Source organism: Colius striatus, chromosome 3 (assembly GCF_028858725.1).
Source record: "Colius striatus isolate bColStr4 chromosome 3, bColStr4.1.hap1, whole genome shotgun sequence".
Classification (NCBI taxonomy): Eukaryota; Metazoa; Chordata; class Aves; order Coliiformes; family Coliidae; genus Colius; species Colius striatus.
In genome coordinates this window covers 8,263,264-8,282,025 of record NC_084761.1, presented here as the reverse complement: position 1 = coordinate 8,282,025, position 18,762 = coordinate 8,263,264, and the positions used below count along the sequence as shown (strand labels likewise).

The window sequence follows — 18,762 nt, the reverse complement described above, 5'->3', positions numbered from 1 at the left end:
TTGGAAGAAGTAGTACTTGCATTAAAGAACTCAATGTCTCTAGAATCAACTCCAGATGAAGTAGCATAATATGCATGGACAAACAAAACTTTCCACCTTAGCTGATATTTATTTTCTCTATCATTTTTTCAAAACAAACAGTAAGTTACCCCAATGCACAGATCCCTCATGTGACACAATGGAGCCATTCTTGCAGTTGAAATTAGTGCCTAATGTACAAGTAAAATGGTACCTTTGTTGTAATGCACATAAAGTGAGCTCATGATTTCTTTCAATAAAGCTTTGAGTATACTGCCAACTCCTTTGAAGAGCTATACTAACCAAAGGAAGTGAATGGTTTATTGGTTTACTGTATCATCTAAGGGTGTACTCTGCAAATAGGAAGTAGAAGAAAAACTAAATGCTCATACAGATTTTACACTGTCTTTCCAATAGCTCCTTTCTATGCTTACTTTCTGTGCTTAATGAAAGACAACGGTGATTTTAATTTTTAGAACACACAAAACCAGGATTCTAGTAAAAAGTAAAAGCCACACAACCACATACTTGATATTATTCCCAGATGTCCACAGAGTCTAAAACTACTTCTGGGCTGAGAAGTGATGGAATTATATACCTGCATACAATACAGTGTGCCAGACTGATAACTTCATGGTCACCTCTGAGAATAGGTGCTTATATCCTCACAAAGTCCTCAGGCATTTCTTCAGGTCAACAACAGCCCAAAGATGAAACAGAAATGGTAATGGTACTTGTCACACCGAGATGTAAGAATTAGACTCAGATCTCAAAGTCTTGCGGAGATCACATTCATCCACAGGAAAAAAAAAAATCCAAAACAGTTTGGGGATTTGGGTTTTTTAAATTACTACAGGAGAACTAAACTTACCATGTAATTGAGCATCTTCGCTTAACTGACAATAGAGTCTTGGATGGAGGGTGTTCACCAAACAGTGAGAACAAAGAACATTTCTCCTCATAAAACCATGAATGGAACAAAACTATGCCTATTAAATCTGAAGTTAATCAGTTAAAGTGTTTGTAGTAGTCAGAGAAGTAAAGAACAAATAATACTTTAGCTGAAGTTCAAAAAATACAGACCTTCAATTAAGACTTTGATGTCTAAGTCTTGTGTCTGAACAAAACAAAAACCTTAAATCATTCATAACCAAGCCTTCTAGCCCAGCCTCCCAAAATAGCACGTTTGGAGTAAGACCTCAGAGAGGGAAAGAAACCATGTCCCTCCTGCTTTGTTTTAAAGTAGTTGTGAAATCTAAGCTTTAGTCTTGTAGTCTCTTAAATTTGTCACAGGACAAGATTGGTAGAGTGGGAAAGGGAACATTAAAAAATAATAATAATAATTCCATAATAAACAAGGCTACTAAAATTTTTAATTCATATATATAAAGATTTAGGGGAGGGAAACATCAGTAAGTGTTTCTAGTAACAGAGAAGTATCCTTAATTTCTTGTAATGTTTTTTTAATTAGAAATTATTTTAGCAAGAGTAAGTTCTCAACAATAATGGCTTAAGTAGTGCAGATTTGACTTGTCAGCATAGCTAAGAAAAAGCCTCTACCTTTCAATACTTGGTTCTGAACTTAAATCAGGTGTCAGTACCTTCTGGTCCAAAATCCAAACATCAGTATTTCCTAATGGTTACAAAGAGCTGAAATCCTTTGTTACCAAAAGCATTACATCTGAAAAGGTGTGTAAAATAACAACAAAAAAGTCCATTTGGCCTCTGTTTTCCTTTACCCTAAAATTAGCAGTTGGTTCTAACAAGTTGCCAGAAAAAGCAACATCTGCAGAATTTACAAGAGCCCCGCTTTGTAATCCAAGAAGTTAAAAGATCTAGCACTATAGCATTTTGAGGGATTTTTTGATCAGGGAAATATGTGACATATTACAGCAGCACTTGCAGAATTAATATGTTTAGTGTCTTTCTACAAACATAGCATTTCCTTACTCTGCCATGCTTACAAGTACCATGAGACAATATTTGGCCACACAACAACAAAATATTTACTATTCACAGTTTCAGAATACAACAATGGTTTATATCCTTCTGTAAAGTTTTTCACTGAAATGATACAGGAAAACAATTCCTGCTGTCAGGACTTTTGCTTCATAATGCAACCAAGTTCAAGTCCCTGAGAGAAGTTTCAACACACCTGAGTAATAATCTTACAAAGGGATTAAGATCACAGCTTAAGTTGGGATAAACTGTATCTGAAGCTACCACAGATGCAAACAGAAAGGAAAGAGTAATGCATGGAATTTTGACTCTATTAAAAGTACGCAAAAGGTCAGTACTTGGCAGTAGGCTTTTTAGAGATGTGACCCAGAATGACTTCAGTGCAACCCGGGTTAACCTTCACTCAGTCCCAGTATAGCACAGTGTTTCAATGTAAACTGAGCTGTAATTGCATGGAACAGCACAGGTTATGCAGGTGTTTTGCTGGAGGAGTTTCCTCAATTAGCTTTTCCAAGCAACCCTGAACTGACAGCTGTAGAATGACAGGTCATTCGTCATGTCGATAAACATTCCCCATCAACAATGGGCTACTAAGCTTCAGTTTCCTGTATTTCCTCCTAAATTGACCTATTCTGGATCAAGAGAAGTAAGCTAGTTTAAGTTCTAAGCAAATTTAGACCCCTGTTCACATGACAAGCAAAAATGTTTTACAGGTTCAAACTAAAGAAAGCTGGCAAATAAGCCCCTGGCTTTCATTGCTAAAAAACCCAAGGACAACCAAGCCATGAGAATCTGGCAATCAGCTGTTGATTATAATAAAGGCACCATCTGTGTAAAGGAGTTTTTGTTTAACATCCTGCTGTTGCTCCTCCTCTGTTCCAAATGCCATCCACATACGACCTTCCTACGTCAGCAAATATATATAGCTTTCTGATCTGCACACTCTCGGTCACACACATTCATAAACTTGATACCCTCACAACAAAAGGAAGAGGCTAAGCTCTTAATTTCTATCAAGCTTACTCAGCACCACAAACTCCCTCCCCTAGCTCTGCCACAAACACTGAAGACACACTACAGAACATATTATCCCATGCAAAAAGCTGCAGAGTTACAAGACAGATGCTAATTTACTGCTTATCTAATGCATCAAAATGTAAGCCACAGACCTTGAGAACATGGAATTACTCCTCATGTAAAAAGTTTGGGTTTCTTTCAGAAACCTATTTCAGGAAAATTATTGGTGTCCCAGTGTCCTCATAAACAACAGAAGGATAGCAGCTGCCAATGTCACGCTATCCCTTTGCAAATGTAAGCTAATCATTATAATGAATTAAATAATGACTTTTTTTCTTAATCGAATCCTAACAAGCCACACTATAGTCTTAGAAGATCCTAATATGCTTGCAACCAGCTGAGAGAGGCTGGTGGATCTCTCCTAGTTACAACAATGTCAAGACAAATACAAAACATGTCTTTGGACAAATACTAAAAAAATTACATTTATTAAGGTAGATGAAACATGCCTGAAAGCCTCAGACAGAACTGTACACAACAGCAAGGAAAGCAGAGAACAATCCCATCAAGTTGGTCCCTGGAAGCTGTGTGCAAGGCTCTGCCTCACCTTTTCTTATCCATTCTGTTTCCCATGTGTAGTTTGTGAAGAATTGCTAAACCTGGAAGAGTATCCAGATGATTTTTTTTTACTGACAGAGAAGAGGCTGTGCAAAAGGTTTCTGTACCAACAGCAAAGAAATGGGCCTGCATTTACCCAGGCAGACACAGGTTGAATCACAACAAGACTCTTAGTTTTCAGAGCAAAACAGAGGAGATGAAAATACGCTTTTCCTCATAGAAGTGAATGGAATTATTTGCTTTCAATCCTTCCTCAACAACCCAAAACTCAACTAGAAAAATGTGGGAAAAAAAAAATCCACTAAGTTTTCACTGAGATGAAGAAGAATCAGAGTTAACCTCTATCTAAATTACTTTTTAAAAACCGCAGTGCCTTTGCCTGGAAGGACATGATAGAAGCTTACATAAATATACACCGTTTATCTCACGTTCCTGTAAGTATAAGCATCTTCTAATGAATGAATAACAGAGTTTCTGTAAAAACCTAGCAGAGCACTTAGAGAGGGACTGTCAGAAACTAAGTGTGAACTCACTTTTTCTTTCATGTTTCCTACTTCTTTTTCATAAAAACCCCATCAGAAGTTAGCCTTGAAAACTCAAAGGGTCACAAAAACTCTTTTTCTCTTCCTTTAGCAATTTCCAACATGTGACAACATTTAGCTAAATGTGATACTGCATCGTTTACAAACTCTGAGAAACTGAAACTAGCTCAAAATTGCATGCAAAAGAAGGGAAAACTAGCAGACTTATTTCATCAAAGCGTAACTGCACTGAGACCATCTATCACGTGAGTGTGAATGTATCCAGAGAGCTAGGTCAGCCAGCCAAAGTGTACAGCAAGTTCTACATGTGCATTGACACTTCTGCTTCCCAAAATGCCAGAGTTCCTCAGCCAACTGGTTTTTTTTGCATGCTGGTACTGAAGCAAGGTAGACTGCATTTATTCACTAATGATACTCTAGGCAAAGCTATCTCAGCATGTCAGGTCACAAAAATGTTTTCCAGTTTGAACAGGCCTTTAAAGCCACTGAAGTGAAATGTAAGTAGTGTAAAACACTATCCCTAGTGCAGAAGAGTATTTTAAAGCTTTTATTGTCATCAATAGCTGTTAGCAAGTAGTAACTTTACCTTACACAGCTGTACCTTTATATTATGGACAGGATACTCATTCTGAGATATTCGGTGATGTTAGAGAAAGCAAAGATGAAACAGTACTCTTCCACAAGTGATGCAAGAAACAGTTACATTCTGGAAGCAAATCTGATAGCTGTGAAGTTAATACCTGAGCGGGGGCACAGAGGTGAAACAGTGAGGTTAAGAAACAAAACAAAAAAGAGTGAAGAAGATGGCAAACTTGCTCGGGCTGTTGATCTTTCAAAGTACTAAATAAACCAAATCTAGTTAATTCTCAGACAAGAACTTTCAACAATAACATTCCTTGGGCATGTAAACATGAAAAATCCTCTCCAGAAAACCTTAAGAAGATTAGCATACAATCTTTAAGCGTCCATTACGTCCTTTCAACCCGAAAACTCCCCCCTACAATTTTAAACGGAGTTGCCCAAAACTCAGCACCACCCATGACACAAATATCTCTTCCTTGAATATGAGTTTGACAGTACTGGGAAATCCCACAGCTCCACTAGCAAGGCTTCAGAACCAAGGAAAACAACTGACAAGGCCACATAATTCACCACAGGAACTCAGTAATGCGTGCCACCAGGTATCTAGCCATCACCCACCTCTGAGAAGCAAAAGAGCGCAGTCCATAAGATAGCAAAGGCAGTAGCACACACAGAGGTGATCTCTGTAAGTCCAGTGAAACACTGTGTATAAATGGGCATTTTCTGCAAATCCATTTCAAGTTCAACTTCCAATAGCGGCAACAACAGAAATACCAGAAAAAATAAGCAGCCTCAGCATCCATAAGCACCTAAACTAGCATTGCCACCTTCTACTGCTACAGAGAACAATGCAACAAAGTGGATACAGAGTAGTGTTCATGAGGACAGAGTTGAGCAAGGAAGATTTTTCCAGACACATCTTACACCAACTGGAATGCCCAAGTGTTCTTTGGCAGGATTAGAAGAATACAGAAATCAACCAACCACACCCACAGGATCTTTAACTGGATAACATGAAAAGCAGACTCCATGTTCTGTGGAGAAGGATGACAAATCACAAAACTATCTATATTCTTGGTAACAAACACAATTGGTGGGAAAAAAAATGTACAGAGTAGTTGCAACACATAAGTATCAGAAATGGCTGTAGCCTATGTAAGAATCCTAAGTGTTGTCGTAACAAAAGAAACTACCATCAGAAATCCTCTACAAACTAGTTGTTTTGAACTTCCCCAGTGCAGTTCTTGCTTCTATCTGATGTTTCAATTCCACAAGTCAAAGAACTGGCACCTCTTTTTCACACGACTACTTAGTTTTTTCATAAACCAAAGTCTGAAAAATGTATTCTCTAAAGCTCTTCAAAATGAAACATCTCATTCTAGGAGAAGCCTTTTCTGATGGCAACCTGTAATTTAGCCAGTTCTGAGAAACTTGAAAAGTAGCTGAAAATATGTACCAACATAAGCAATGTAAACGCAGGTTAACAGAGTCACTTTTGCTCAGTTTGAAAAACTAAATATCTTCAAGCCTTACTAATTTTAAAAACATCTGAGTAGTATCTTAATGGCTCTTGAGACAAATAGTACAGCAGCATTAGTTGACTGAATATGATTTCATTTTTTTCACTAGTAAGGCAGGTTATTAGCTCAATGCTATTTAGCAAAGATCCAATGAATATATGGACAAGTTCTTTGAACAAGTCTAAGAAAAAACACATTTGCTGTTACCTTTAGTAGCTCTCAACCTACTTCTTGTTTTGCTAACTTCCAGCTCACTCTTTTCCCTTCCACCACACAACCTCCACACATCCTTAGAAACATACAACCTCGTTCACTACCCTCCTGCCCTCCCAGCGGCTTTCCTGCTGCAGGCACCTGCACCTCTGCAGAGGAACCCCGTGTCTCAGCTGAGCAAGACCCATGTTGCAACGCTTCCACAGAACTCACCTGTGCATAGCTGATTTTTAGTTCACCCGGAGCGCGCTGAGCTCACCACTCCTCATCAAGGAAGAGCGAAAACATTGCTACGCAAACATGAGATACAGCTGCTAGCCTGCAGAAAGCGTTATCTTTGGCCTCCTTCGCAAGAACAGCACACTTCTCTTGGGTACGATGGCAGCAGCCAGTCACCGCTACTGTTACTACCCGTAGAACCCTGAGGAAGGCAGAGGAGCGGCCAAAAGCGGTGGCAGAAACACCCGGTCACTCGGGAACTCGTTTCCACTCTCCCAGGCAAGCACTCGTTGTCTAGTTTCCCCGTCGAAGCACTCAAAGACAGCAAAGCACTGCGGGAAGCGCCGCACACGAGGCAAGCCATCTCCCGCTCTGCCACCCGGGCGCGGAGGACATCGCAGCCAGCCGGGGACCGGGGAGCCCCCGGCCCCGCACCTCCATCCAGCCCGGGGCCACTCCGCGCGCGGAGCCGCAGCACCCCGCGCTCCGTCCAAGCTCCGCGCCGGTACCGCAGGCTCCCGCTCCCCCACCGCCCGGCCCAGTCCCCTCGGGCTCCGGCCCCGGCCCCATCCCGCAGCTCACCCAGAAGGGCTGGTAGGTATCCACGCTGCAGAAGCTCTCGATCCCCATGGGGCGCGGCGAGGCACCGCGGGTGTCCGCGGCAGCGCAGCGCTTCCCTCCCCGCACCTCTCGGTGCCCGGGCGGCGGCGGGCGGAGACGGGCCGGCAGCGCCAGCGCGGCGCCCTGATTGGCTCCGCGGTCACGGGGATGCCGAGCGCCGCCGCCGCCACCCGCGCTGCGCAGCCCCGCCTCGGCGGGGGCGGGGGAGCCTGCGGCTTCGGGACGGTCCGGCACCGCCGCTCAAGAGTGCGCCCGTGCCTCCCTGGCCAGGGTGGAGGATGGGCTCGGGAGGCTGCCAGCTCGGCCAGTCCCCAGACGTGCCTTTGTTCAGCAGAGAGCCCCCGCGCCGCCGTAACCGGGCGTAAGCGCTGCCGCCCCCCCCCCCCCCCCCCCCGCGCCTCCGCGTCACCTTTCCACCCGTCACTTGCCCCCGGCAGCCCCTCGGGTCTCGCACCGCCGGCCGTGGAACACGCCTGCCCACCGCCTCGGACAGAGCCACCGGAGGGCATCACGTCATGCCCCTCCCCGTGACATTGCGCTGACCCTCGGGCACAAGGAGCCAACGCACATCCAGGGAGAGGAACCGCACTGCCCTGCAGGACAGAGGCAAGGCGCCGTCCTCGGGGGAAGGCCACAGCGAAAGCCTAGTCTCACTTTCAGATGTTACTTTACAACATGAACCAGTTAAACTGGTTTCAAACCCCTGAACTAGTTCAAGTTGACTAACATGAACTGAACCAAAACAGCTTCACTCGCAACCAAGTTTGCACCAAGAGTGGTACTAGTTAAAGTAACTGCACTGCCACTGCGGTTGCATTTGGTTGAATCACCGTGTGCTCTTCACATCCTATTTAAAATACATTGGTTAAACCCACTGATAGCGACGCTCAGATGACTAACATTGGAATAGATGGTGCATATGTAGGAAGGGCATCATGTGCTGCAAGAAAGAGCAGGGTGGTTACGTACTACCCAACAGTAATATCCGAAAGCTTTAATCACACCAGTTGCATAAAGAACCTCAAAACATTCTTTTACATTCTCCAGACTAAACAGCCCCAGTTTCCACAGCCTTTCCTCATAAGGAAGATGCTTTAGTTCCCTGATCGTCTTGGTGGCCCTGCATTGGCCTCTCTCCAGAAGTCCTTGAGCTGAGGAGCCCAAAACTGGACACAGTACTCAAGATGAGGTCTCCGCATCACAGAAAGATCAAACAAATTAGGTGTCAGAAGCTATACAAGTTTGTGTCATTTTAACCCATACTCAAGTTCATACGATGTTAAAACCTTTATAGTATTGCAAGAGAAAACTGAATGCTAAAATCCAGTTCCCCTTAATTTTATTAACAATATTTCTGTCCTGTTTTGCACATTCTCTACATTCATCTTGAAACTGCATTAAATACCTTGGGAGGTTGTTTTTTGATGTCTCAATGCTCACTTTGTTGAAAAAGTTATATCATAGTTTCCAGCCTTTGTTGTCCTACTGTCCCTTAGCTATAAGGAACACTTTGGGCTGGTCTGCGGCACATATAAATGGTTATAGCTCTGATAATTAATAAAAGCTATCCTGTAGTTAAGTTGGAAGAGCTTTTCTTTTTTTAAAGGCATTATTAATGAAATCCAAAACCAGAAAAAAAAATGCTGAATAGAAAATATAACCTCTAAGAGCTTGCACTTAAACACATATTCTGCCTGCACTGAATAGTTGAAATGATACCACGGAAAATTATACAAGATGTAGAGAACATATGCAGTAAATGTGCCAAAAAAGACAAATAATAAGTATGAAGAAAAATGTTTACCCGCACATGTCTTTGTCCAGATATTATTGTATGCTAAAAGAGTAACAATGCTAAAACTTAAGTTACACTTTCAAGATTCAAACCTTCTAATTGCTTCAATACAGTACTTCTTTTTCCAGCCCCACTTTGTCCATGTATCAATAGTCATGCACCAAGTTAATGATGTTTCTCATCAAATAAAGATAATTGGATCTGCACCTCAGACTACTTTCCTGCCAATTAATTCCATCCCCAATGCAACAATGCCAAAGATGTAAACCAAAGTGTAGTAAAAAATGCAGAGCAACAAAATTATTGTGAGAAGAAGCAAATGAGTTTAGAAGCAAAACGTAACAGACTCAAAGTATTTATTGTGGAGGATAAAAACCAGAACTGACACAAGGCCAAACCTGCGAAGAGATACAGAACCAAGATCACAGAGTACCAGAAAGTCACTGAATGTGGATTTCACAGACCATTGTTATAACAGCATCTTTTAAAACACAGATTAATACACAAAATGAAAGCTGCAATCTTATTTAAAGAGGTTTCCTTGCAACCAGAAAGAAAACCAAAATTCTATCCTTGGACTCTGAACTTTGAAGGATACAAATGAAAGGTGGATAGGGAATACTGGGTGGAAAACAGCAACAACTCGGCATCTGGAAATTAGGTGTAATAGAACAGTGACTAACAACAGCATGGAAACATTTGGAAGGATGCAGAGAAAAATATTTTGACTGAAGATGCTACACATGTTAAAGGTAAAAGGTCATTAATCACTAGAGATCTGAGCAGCAGACACAGGATAAAGGCACTTAGTGCTGCTCATTGAAAATTACTGTGATGTTAAAGGAACAGATGAACTTCACAATCACTTCTAAAGACTTTTTTTCCTGAATTTTGTTTATTGCCCCCTGCCAGAGATTCTTTGGAAGCTCATAATATAAATATTTGCTTTGAGAGGAAACATAAAACAACCAACCAAACAAAAATCCCAAGAATATCCTCCAACACAGACTTCAAGGCCATAAGTGGTTTACTGCCTAAGAAGACTCACATTTTCCTTCAAGCCCAAGCAGGCTGCTCCGTGAAGACCATGACAAACCCAGTTTGTTCATCCACACTGGCTGCATTTCCTTTGGGAAATACTTAATACGTTCACAGAATAAACACTGTTGACTCATCCCAGCAACATGAAACACACACACACGCCTTCAGACTCATCAGGGATCCTCATGGACTCGCAAAACACCCAGTATACAGTTACATTTTGGCAAAGTCTCTTCATTAAAAGCTCGTCTTTGGCAAGTCGTTTTAATTCAGGGTTTATCTTTTAGTGACTGAATGTAAGACTCCTCCGAGAAACATCAGGGAGAAACTCTCGCTCATTCTCCATGTTTCCGTTTTCCTCGCCCCCACCAATAGAAGCCGCATTGACAAGCTTTGAAATTACAGGGGGGAAAAGTACAGCAACCCCGAGACGAGCAACCCTCGCTTCGGCGGACGGGGCGGCTCTACGGGCAGACACAGGCACGATTCCGAGCCGTAACTCCATATACCCTACGCAGGCACTGTTAATTATTTTATCCCAGCTTGACCCGGCCAGCAGCCCCGGCAGCACAGCGGGTCACTCGGGGTCGTAGGGCTGTTCCCTGCGCGGGTGGAACCCGCAGCCCGGCCCCTCAAGCCCGGCCCCGACTCCCAGCAGCGAGCGGCCTCCCACCATGGCCACCGCCTTCAGTCCCGCCCCGCGCCTGCGCACGGGCCGCCGGCCGCCCCCGCGCCGCCTCATCCGGGGTCACGGCGCGGCGGTTGGGCCATGGCTACGGTAGCGGAGCTGAAAGCAGGTTGTGCCGGCGGAGGGGTGTCGGGGAGGGTGGGCTTCTCGACTGACTTCCCTTGTCCACCCAGCGGCTGGCTGCGCGTCGTAGTCGTCCCGGGCGGTAACGAGGGCCGCCGGCTCCTCACATAGCCAGCTGGGGAGCCGCGGGTCCCTCAGCCTCCACACAAGCTGAGCCCTTGTCGTATACCTTCGTCTGGTCGTCCCTTGTTAGAAACCTTGGTTCAGTAACATCCAGTAACTTCTGAAATTGCTAGAACGCATGTTTGCTACTAAAAAACATATAATCGTGACTTCTTAAAGGCTTAATTTTTATCTGTCACGTTGCTGCTGTTGTTACCTACCAGCACACGTGCAGGTGTCTTTTCTGTGTTTCATTGTGAATCTGCCAAGATGATGTTTATATTGTGGATGATAAATGTTGCTTGAATACATTTAGCTTTACATTAACAGATCTTTTTCTGTGGTAATAGTTTTAAAGGACACACTGGAAAAAAGAGGTGCTCTTGGACAAATAAAAGCAAGGATCAGAGCTGAAGTTTTTAATGCGCTGGATGACCAAAGTCAACCACGGCCACCACTGTCTCATGAAAATCTCTTAATCAATGAACTAATTCGTGAATATCTGGAATATAACAAATATAAATACGCAGCATCTGTTTTAACTGCAGGTACCGGGGCTGAATTTTTGTTGTCATCGCTATATTAACAGACATTTACCGCTTGATTGAGTAATTCCAGTGATATTGTGAAATTAATAAGTGGGACAAAGCTGAACAATCTTGTCTTCCCTTGGAAATAAATAAAATACGGACACTCCACAGGTTTACTTGCAGCATTAAACCAAATCATACCATCATTTTTCAGGAAAGTGTACTCTTTATTTCGTCAGCTTGAAGTAAATGCTTTGACAGAGCAGTTGATGCAAGAGCAAGAAAACTTGCTAGCAGGTTGAACATTCAAAATAGCTTTCTTGAAATCTTTTCTTTTGGATAATAATATTTTAAAAACATATATCACTTTTTTCTTCTCTAGCACATAGGTAAACAAAAGCAGAAATCCCACAAATCAACAAAATTTGTTTGAGAAATAAAATATTGCATATATAAAGTAGCTGATAGTCTAAATTCCATCAATTCTGGCAATTTATGCCTATAGACTGTCTCAGAAACTTGGTTAGATGTTCTCAGCTTAAATAATAAAAAAGGAGTATGAAGAAGGTCCATATTTTTAACAACTGCAGTTAATTACTACTGGCTGTGCTAAACTACAAATATTACAGAAGTGTTTAGACTACAATTTTAAGTGGTAGCTGTAATTTGTGTGGTACAGCACTTATTTTTGCAGCTATTGTACCTTGTATTTGAAATTTGAAGTTCTGTAGTTGTACTTAGATATGGTAATTACATTTGCTATTTTATAATTTGATATATTTCACTATGAAAATTCCAGGCACAAAGGTTCATCTGCAAAAGAGGGAATGAAGACAATCTGTAAAGTGCGGAATCTAGTGACAGTACTTGTTTAGAGAAAGTTGTTTTCCTGATTAATTTATCTCTCTGTTGTAAAACTTATTTAATATTTTTCATAGATTCCTTTAGAGTGAAGATAAAAACTGTAATATGCTATTGTTAGTTATTTGAGTATGAAGCAATAATGTTTATGGGAGTTCCCTGAAATTACAACAAACTGTTAGATATAAATAGTCTAAAAGACACGTATGTGCTCTCATTCTCTTTCAAAGTCTCCTTAGAGTCTGTAAAAGTTAATTGGAGATGTTGTTTTTGGAGATTTTCTTAACAGTCTTCAGAATTTTGGGGAAATCTGTTTTCCAGAATCTGGCCAGCCTGAAGTGCCCTTGGATAGACAGTTTCTTGCCAAGGAGCTGAACATAGTTGAAGACACAAATGGAAAATCAGTGTAAGGAGTGATTTTGGAGTGCACAGTATATGCTGTTCTACGTGGATTTTTCTCTTTAGTAGTATTATAAATGACAAATAAATGTTCTCACCAATTGAAATGTGACTAGATCACAGGGCTGCTCTGACATACTGGATTCAAACTCAATGTCAAATACAAGGCCATTTTCAAACATACTCAAAACTAACATTTAATTCTGCCAACTCTGTGGCATTCTCCAGATACGCTCTGATACGTGTATCAGTGAGTTGCTTTATGGAGCAATATAAAGGTTATTGTACTGAGATTAGATATACCTTCAGAATGCTTGAGCAGCTAGGGTACTGAAAGAGGTTTAAGCACCTTCAGTGTTCTCTCTAGCTTGTGCTGACAGAATGTCAGCTGCTTAGGAAGAATCAAGGTTGGGATGTGCAGCCCACCAAAGTCTGATCTTTAACACTGCACGAGTGAGAATGTGCATCTGTGTTCTTGTGCTAAGCATGCTCCAGTTCTTCATCTACAGGGAACTGGAGCTTAGTTGGGAGTGTCTCATACTGTGAGCTTTTTAGGAGTGTGTTGGTGTTCGGGGTAGGCTTAGCTCTGTGCTTGTATGACACTTGGCATGATGTATTTTAAGTAATTACTCTGAAGACATCTGTACATACTCTAGAAATAAACATTGAGGTCTGGGGTTCTGATGAAAGGGTGTTTTTTGAATGCTCAGTATTTCATAAACTTCATAGATTGCTTTTGTAATTTCTCTCCTAAGCAGACCTCTCCTGTATGGAATTATCTCTCATTTCTTACATGGTGGCAAAGAAGAAGGTGCCCAGAATACAGTTCCAAAAGTGTCTTTGATGAGTTATCCAAAGCAGAACCTTGGCAAACCATCTACTGAGAGAAATCAAAAAGGTGTGTGTGGGTATGGGATCCTTTTAGCATAAGTTTTATTTGTGACTAGATTTCCTACATGATACTTATGCTTGTAACAGCGTAAACATGCAGATGCAGTTTACCTCCTCTTCTGTGCAAGGAGTGCTTTGAGTTGACACCTCTATTGTAAGAGAAATTCTTCATCAGAATGGTGTTTATACCTCAGAAGTACCATTAAGCTGTATGACTTGAGTGTTCCTTTTGCTCATGTATTCCTTTAAGAAAGAACCTACTATAGCCAACACCAAAACCACGAACCCATCAGTTATAAAACAACCCATATATGTGCCTTTGTTTAAGTAAGTGACTTAACACCAGCTCCTAGGTCTGCATCTCTGCAGAATCACAGGATCACAGAATGTTAGGGGTTGAAAGGGACCTCTGGAGATCATCCAGTCCAACCCCTTGCTAAAGCAGGTTCCCCTTCATCAGCTGACACAGGAACACGTCCAGGTGGGTTTGGAAACCTCCAGAGAAGGAGACGCCACACCCTTCCTGGGCAGCCTGTTCATATATGGCATAGAAATCTTATTGCCTTCTGAAATGCTTGACTGGTCTTCAGGTGTGACAGTGGTAGAACTTCCTCTCTTATATGGGAATGTATTTTATTTATAAACCAGACTTTTTTTAAATTGCCAAATGTATGTGATTTCTCAACAGTGCAAAGTGCTGTAAAGCTCCTATTACTTCTGTTAACTTGTTGGCTACTAGAAGGAATTGAGAAAACCCTAAATGTTTAGCTTTATTCTGTTAAGACTTTTGGACTGTTAAAAACTGAAAACTCATTTAAATTGAACAGCTGTGCTACTCTAATTAGTTTTGTTGCTCTGAAGTCACTGGAAAAGACCAGAAAATACTAATATCCCAATTCTCAGTGTCAGAAGGGACATCCACCAGATTGCTTTACCATTTCCCTAAAAGTGAAACTGGCCAAATCGTACTGCTTTATGCTATTACAAATCTGCAGTGGGTCAGCTAGAGACAATCCTATTATATGGGCAATTTAATACAGGAAGTTAACTGAAGTTTTCAGTAAAGCATGTTAAATAGTGGGCATATCTCTCTTTCTCATCTGATTACCTAATTTCTATAGAATGTTCTTAACTCCTAAGCTGTCAGTTTTGTATATGGGCATAAACTTTTCCTGAAGACATAATTCAGATCCCATTGACTGTAGAAATCTTATTTTCCCTTTCTGATCTGCTTTTTGACTGGTTACAATTCATACTGCCAAAGCTAAGGAATAAAAGGGATCATTGGTCCATTTTTTTTCCTTCAAAGACTCTGCCTGGCGTATTACTTCACTTTCTACTGGGAGACTTCAGCGCTACAGTATTAGTACTATTAACTATCTCTTTTTTATCAAAACATTTGAAACACATGAGGCCTGAGATGTTATTGACATCTAAAAAGCATGAGAGGTACTAAGCACCTTGTCACTGAGACAATGTTTCCTTCTGCCAGAAGAGGGAGCTGAAGAAATAAAATTTCAATACCAAAAGTGCTAGAAATGATCTCTTTGTTATAAAATAATTATTCCTGTCATAAATGTCTCCATTTTAAAACAAATTCAGCGTGTAGAAGAATAGTTTTTAAAGCATAATTTCCTACCTCAGTTCTGAAATTGACTCTCTGCAGGGTCATCTTGCCCTATTGACTGCGATAGAATTTCAGGTGAGGATTTAATTGTAAGTTAGTTACAAAACTCGGGATTGATTGTAAAGGGGGCAACACGTTGCTTTTTGAACTAAAGAACAGTGCAAAGGCTTTTAACCTTTAAATAACTATAGTCTGAAGTGATTTTCTGTGTGAATATGGAGACCTAAAGGCAGTGGGTTTGAAATACTAATTATATAGCTATTTTGATTAAGCTGCATTCATAAACTGCTAGTTTGCTTTTCACATTAGAAATTATCTTGCTTATTTAGCTGAATGAATATTCCAATAATCTGATATCCAGACTGGGAATGCTGATAAAATCTGTGGGATCTGGTGTTTCTGTTAGCTTATTCACTGTAGCTGAGGTCTGAAGTCTAATCCTGAGCAATGCAAAGCTTTTCTCTCATACAGGTGTATGGAAAAGGTATTTGTAAAATTGCCAAGGTTTCCTATGATAAGATTCTCTATCAAAGTTGATAGTAGTAGAAAATACCATTTACACCTTTGGGTCTCCAAATGTGTGAGGATATTTCATAGAATTACAGAATGATTTGGGTTGGAAGGGGCCTTAAAGATCATGTCGTTCCAAAACCCCCTGCCATGGGCAGGGACACTTCCCGCTACACTAAGTTGGTCAAAGCCCCATCCAGCCTAGCCTTGAATATTTCCACGGATGGGGCATCCACAGCCTCTCTGGGCAACCTGTGCCGCTGCCTCACCATCCTCACAGGGAACAATGTCTTCCTTACATGTAATGTAAACCTCCTCTCTTTCAGTGTGGAGCCATTCTCACTTATGTCTGTGTTTCATATTTCAGACAGAATTCCAGAACCAGGAAGGATGGCTGGCATAAGCATCGAAGAGCCCCTTGTTTTACCAAGTATAAACAGATGATACCTTTCATATGCTAATTTGCCATGTCATGCTCTGTAAGAATTAATTTAGGAAATTTCATCATTGTGGCCAGTGGGACCATTTTCAGTTTGTTAGATCTACCCATGGGACAGGATAACGGGGTCATACTATTTGTCAACCAAAAGGACATTAGCAAAGGTTCTCTTCCTCCAGTGCAGATAGAAGGAAAACTGTGTATCCAGTCAGATTAGTGAAGCCTGTGTCTAGAACTAGGCCTGAAAATACTGGGTTTAATTTATATAAGTTTATCAGATACATTTTGATTCTGCACTTTCCTCACATCTTCCTGTGTCTTCCCTGTGATTCTGAATAAAATTGTTCGGTTTTATTCCGTGTGGTATTTTGAAAGTGTTCAAGCTAAGCATTTTGATCGTTCTTCTTTAAGAAGCAGCTGCTACTTTTGGGTAAGCATGGCAAAATAAATTTTGAATGAAAAACTAAAATGCTTTAGAGGAATAGATGTTTCTGATTCTCCAGAAATTAGTACTATATTTATCTTCATGGCAGCAAACAAACGAGGGTAAGTCTTTTCCATCTGGAGTTGCTGTAAACTGTACAATGCAACGCTGAATGTGTGAGAGAGGAGGAACTTCTGTCTTTTTCCCACAAATGACATGAAACTCCATGTCAGGTGAAACTAGAAGCTGGTAGTAGATTACTGATTGCCAGAGCTTCTTTTTCTTAGCCAAGGTATTTACATGTTTTGAAACAGTAATTTCTTTTAAAAGCCAAACTGACATGGGTATCTCAAAAATAACAGGTTAGCTATTTTTCTCCACTCTAACAAAATGTGTAGATGTTAATGTTTGCAGTGGTTCTGAGAGTACCATCCTAAATGTTAAATAGATGATACAGTAAGGGGAAAAATGCCAAGAACGTGTGGTTTGTGAATGTGAGTGAAAGGACCTTGAGCTGTTTTGCATTTATCTTGATTTGACTCAGCATTACAGGTATTCTTTTGTCTTGATAAACAGCCTGGCTTCTGCTCTAGTGTGAAATTGCAGAGAACAGTTATGGCTTGAAAGGAGAATGCGTTTGAAGCCTCAGCAATGAGTTCATCCCCTGCGTGTGCTTGGCAATGCTGCCAGCTCCTCATTTGCTGGCTTATAAGTATCTCAGGACAGTTCCCAGGAGGAGAGGACACGTGTTCGCAAATAGACCTCGATCAAATCTGTCTCTGTAGCTTTGCACCAATTGTAGTTGTCCACTGGGTGAACCAAGAGAATTTATCTCTGTTCCCTCAGTGTTTGCTGTGTGCTCACACCACTGTTGGCTTCAACTATATGGCTGAAGAGCCATCAGTGTAAAAACTACCACCATGGGATTGTGCCTCATTACTGGGGTCTTTCCTGCCACATTAATGCAAATACTCACAGTCACTAATATCTCTCAATTTCTGTGTCTACAAATGTCGTAGAAAAAGCTGTCACTTGCATATTACCTTCATTTTGGAATGAGCTGAAGTGCTTCTATGGAAAATTGCAAAACTGAACTTTTTACCAACGCAGCTTTGGTTGCTCTGGCCATAGAAATCCTTTTTTTTTAACTTTAGTTTTCCATAGGTTAAATGCTAGGCCCTCATTTCTCCATAAACCAGTGAGTCAGATTGTTATCTATAGTTGGAATCTGAATTGTCTTTTCAGGGCAAGGAAAAGAGCTCTGGGAAACAAACACAGGAGCTCTAACCCTCTGTGCTCTGCAAATCTTCCAGTGTAACCAAAGCCATTGCATCTGCTTTCTGTCATCCCACTAGAGATCATACAGAAGCTGCCCAGGTGCCCTGGAGCAGCCTGGGAAATGGGATTTTAGTGGTAGCAATTACATACAATTTTTGTTCTGGTTGAAGATGACAAAGAAATGTTTGGTACTTACCCTTTGCCAAGCACGTGGCTCAGCAGGGTCATGGTCTCCACAGCTGTGAAGGCAGAGGCGGCTACAAAGGTGTCCTTCCCTGAGCTCTGAGGTAAAGGTGTATATCTGAAGTCAGAGGAGAAATCATAGAATGGTAGGGGTTGGAAGGGACCTTCAGAGATCATCTAGTCCAAACCCCCTGCAGAAGCAGGGTCACCTAGATCAGGTCACACAGGAACATGTCCAGGCGGGTCTTGAAGACCTCCAAGGAAGGAGACTCCACAAACCCCTCTGGGCAGCCTGTGCCAGGGCTCCCTCACCCTCACAGTGAAATAGCTTTTTCTTATGCTTAAGTGGAACTTTTTGTCCTTGTCCCTTGTCCTGTTGCTAGCTACTATAGAAAAAGGGATGTCCCAACCTCCTGATACCCACCCTTTAGATATTTATAAATGTTAATAAGATCTCCCCTCAATCTCCTCTTCTCCAGACTAAACAGCCCCAGTTCCCGCAGCCTTTCCTCATATGAAAGATGTTCCATTCCCCTGATCATCTTGGTGGCCCTGTGCTGGA

The 18,762-nt window shown here is 41.5% G+C and overlaps 2 protein-coding genes across 8 annotated transcripts in view; one reads left to right on the top strand and one right to left on the bottom strand.

The window, feature by feature from the left end:
- Window positions 1–7,430, bottom strand: part of ABCC1 (ATP binding cassette subfamily C member 1 (ABCC1 blood group)) — a 55,103-nt gene extending 47,673 nt beyond the window's left edge. For 2 of the 3 annotated variants that reach the window (XM_061994124.1, XM_061994126.1), the window contains exon 1: window positions 7,271–7,430. In XM_061994124.1, the coding sequence (XP_061850108.1) occupies window positions 7,271–7,318 (48 nt within the window). In that variant the 5' untranslated portion in view covers window positions 7,319–7,430. Of the gene's footprint in view, window positions 1–6,682; window positions 7,088–7,270 lie in introns of those variants that run through there. The other variant, XM_061994127.1, reaches the window with a different exon arrangement.
- Window positions 7,431–10,870: 3,440 nt separating this feature from the next.
- CEP20 (centrosomal protein 20) lies at window positions 10,871–16,669 on the top strand. Of its 5 annotated transcripts, XM_061994085.1 has the most exons (6): window positions 10,871–10,942; window positions 11,409–11,606; window positions 12,771–12,855; window positions 13,607–13,746; window positions 15,406–15,441; window positions 16,244–16,669. In XM_061994085.1, exons 1-6 carry the CDS (start codon window positions 10,915–10,917, stop codon window positions 16,318–16,320), a joined length of 564 nt encoding a protein of 187 aa, XP_061850069.1. In that variant the 5' UTR covers window positions 10,871–10,914; the 3' UTR covers window positions 16,321–16,669. The 5 variants fall into 5 exon arrangements, 3 of the variants coding, with proteins under 3 accessions (XP_061850069.1, XP_061850070.1, XP_061850071.1); XM_061994086.1 differs by lacking the exon at window positions 15,406–15,441; XR_009818522.1 differs by lacking the exons at window positions 12,771–12,855; window positions 15,406–15,441 and having other exon boundaries at window positions 16,244–16,331.
- Window positions 16,670–18,762: the final 2,093 nt, after the last annotated feature.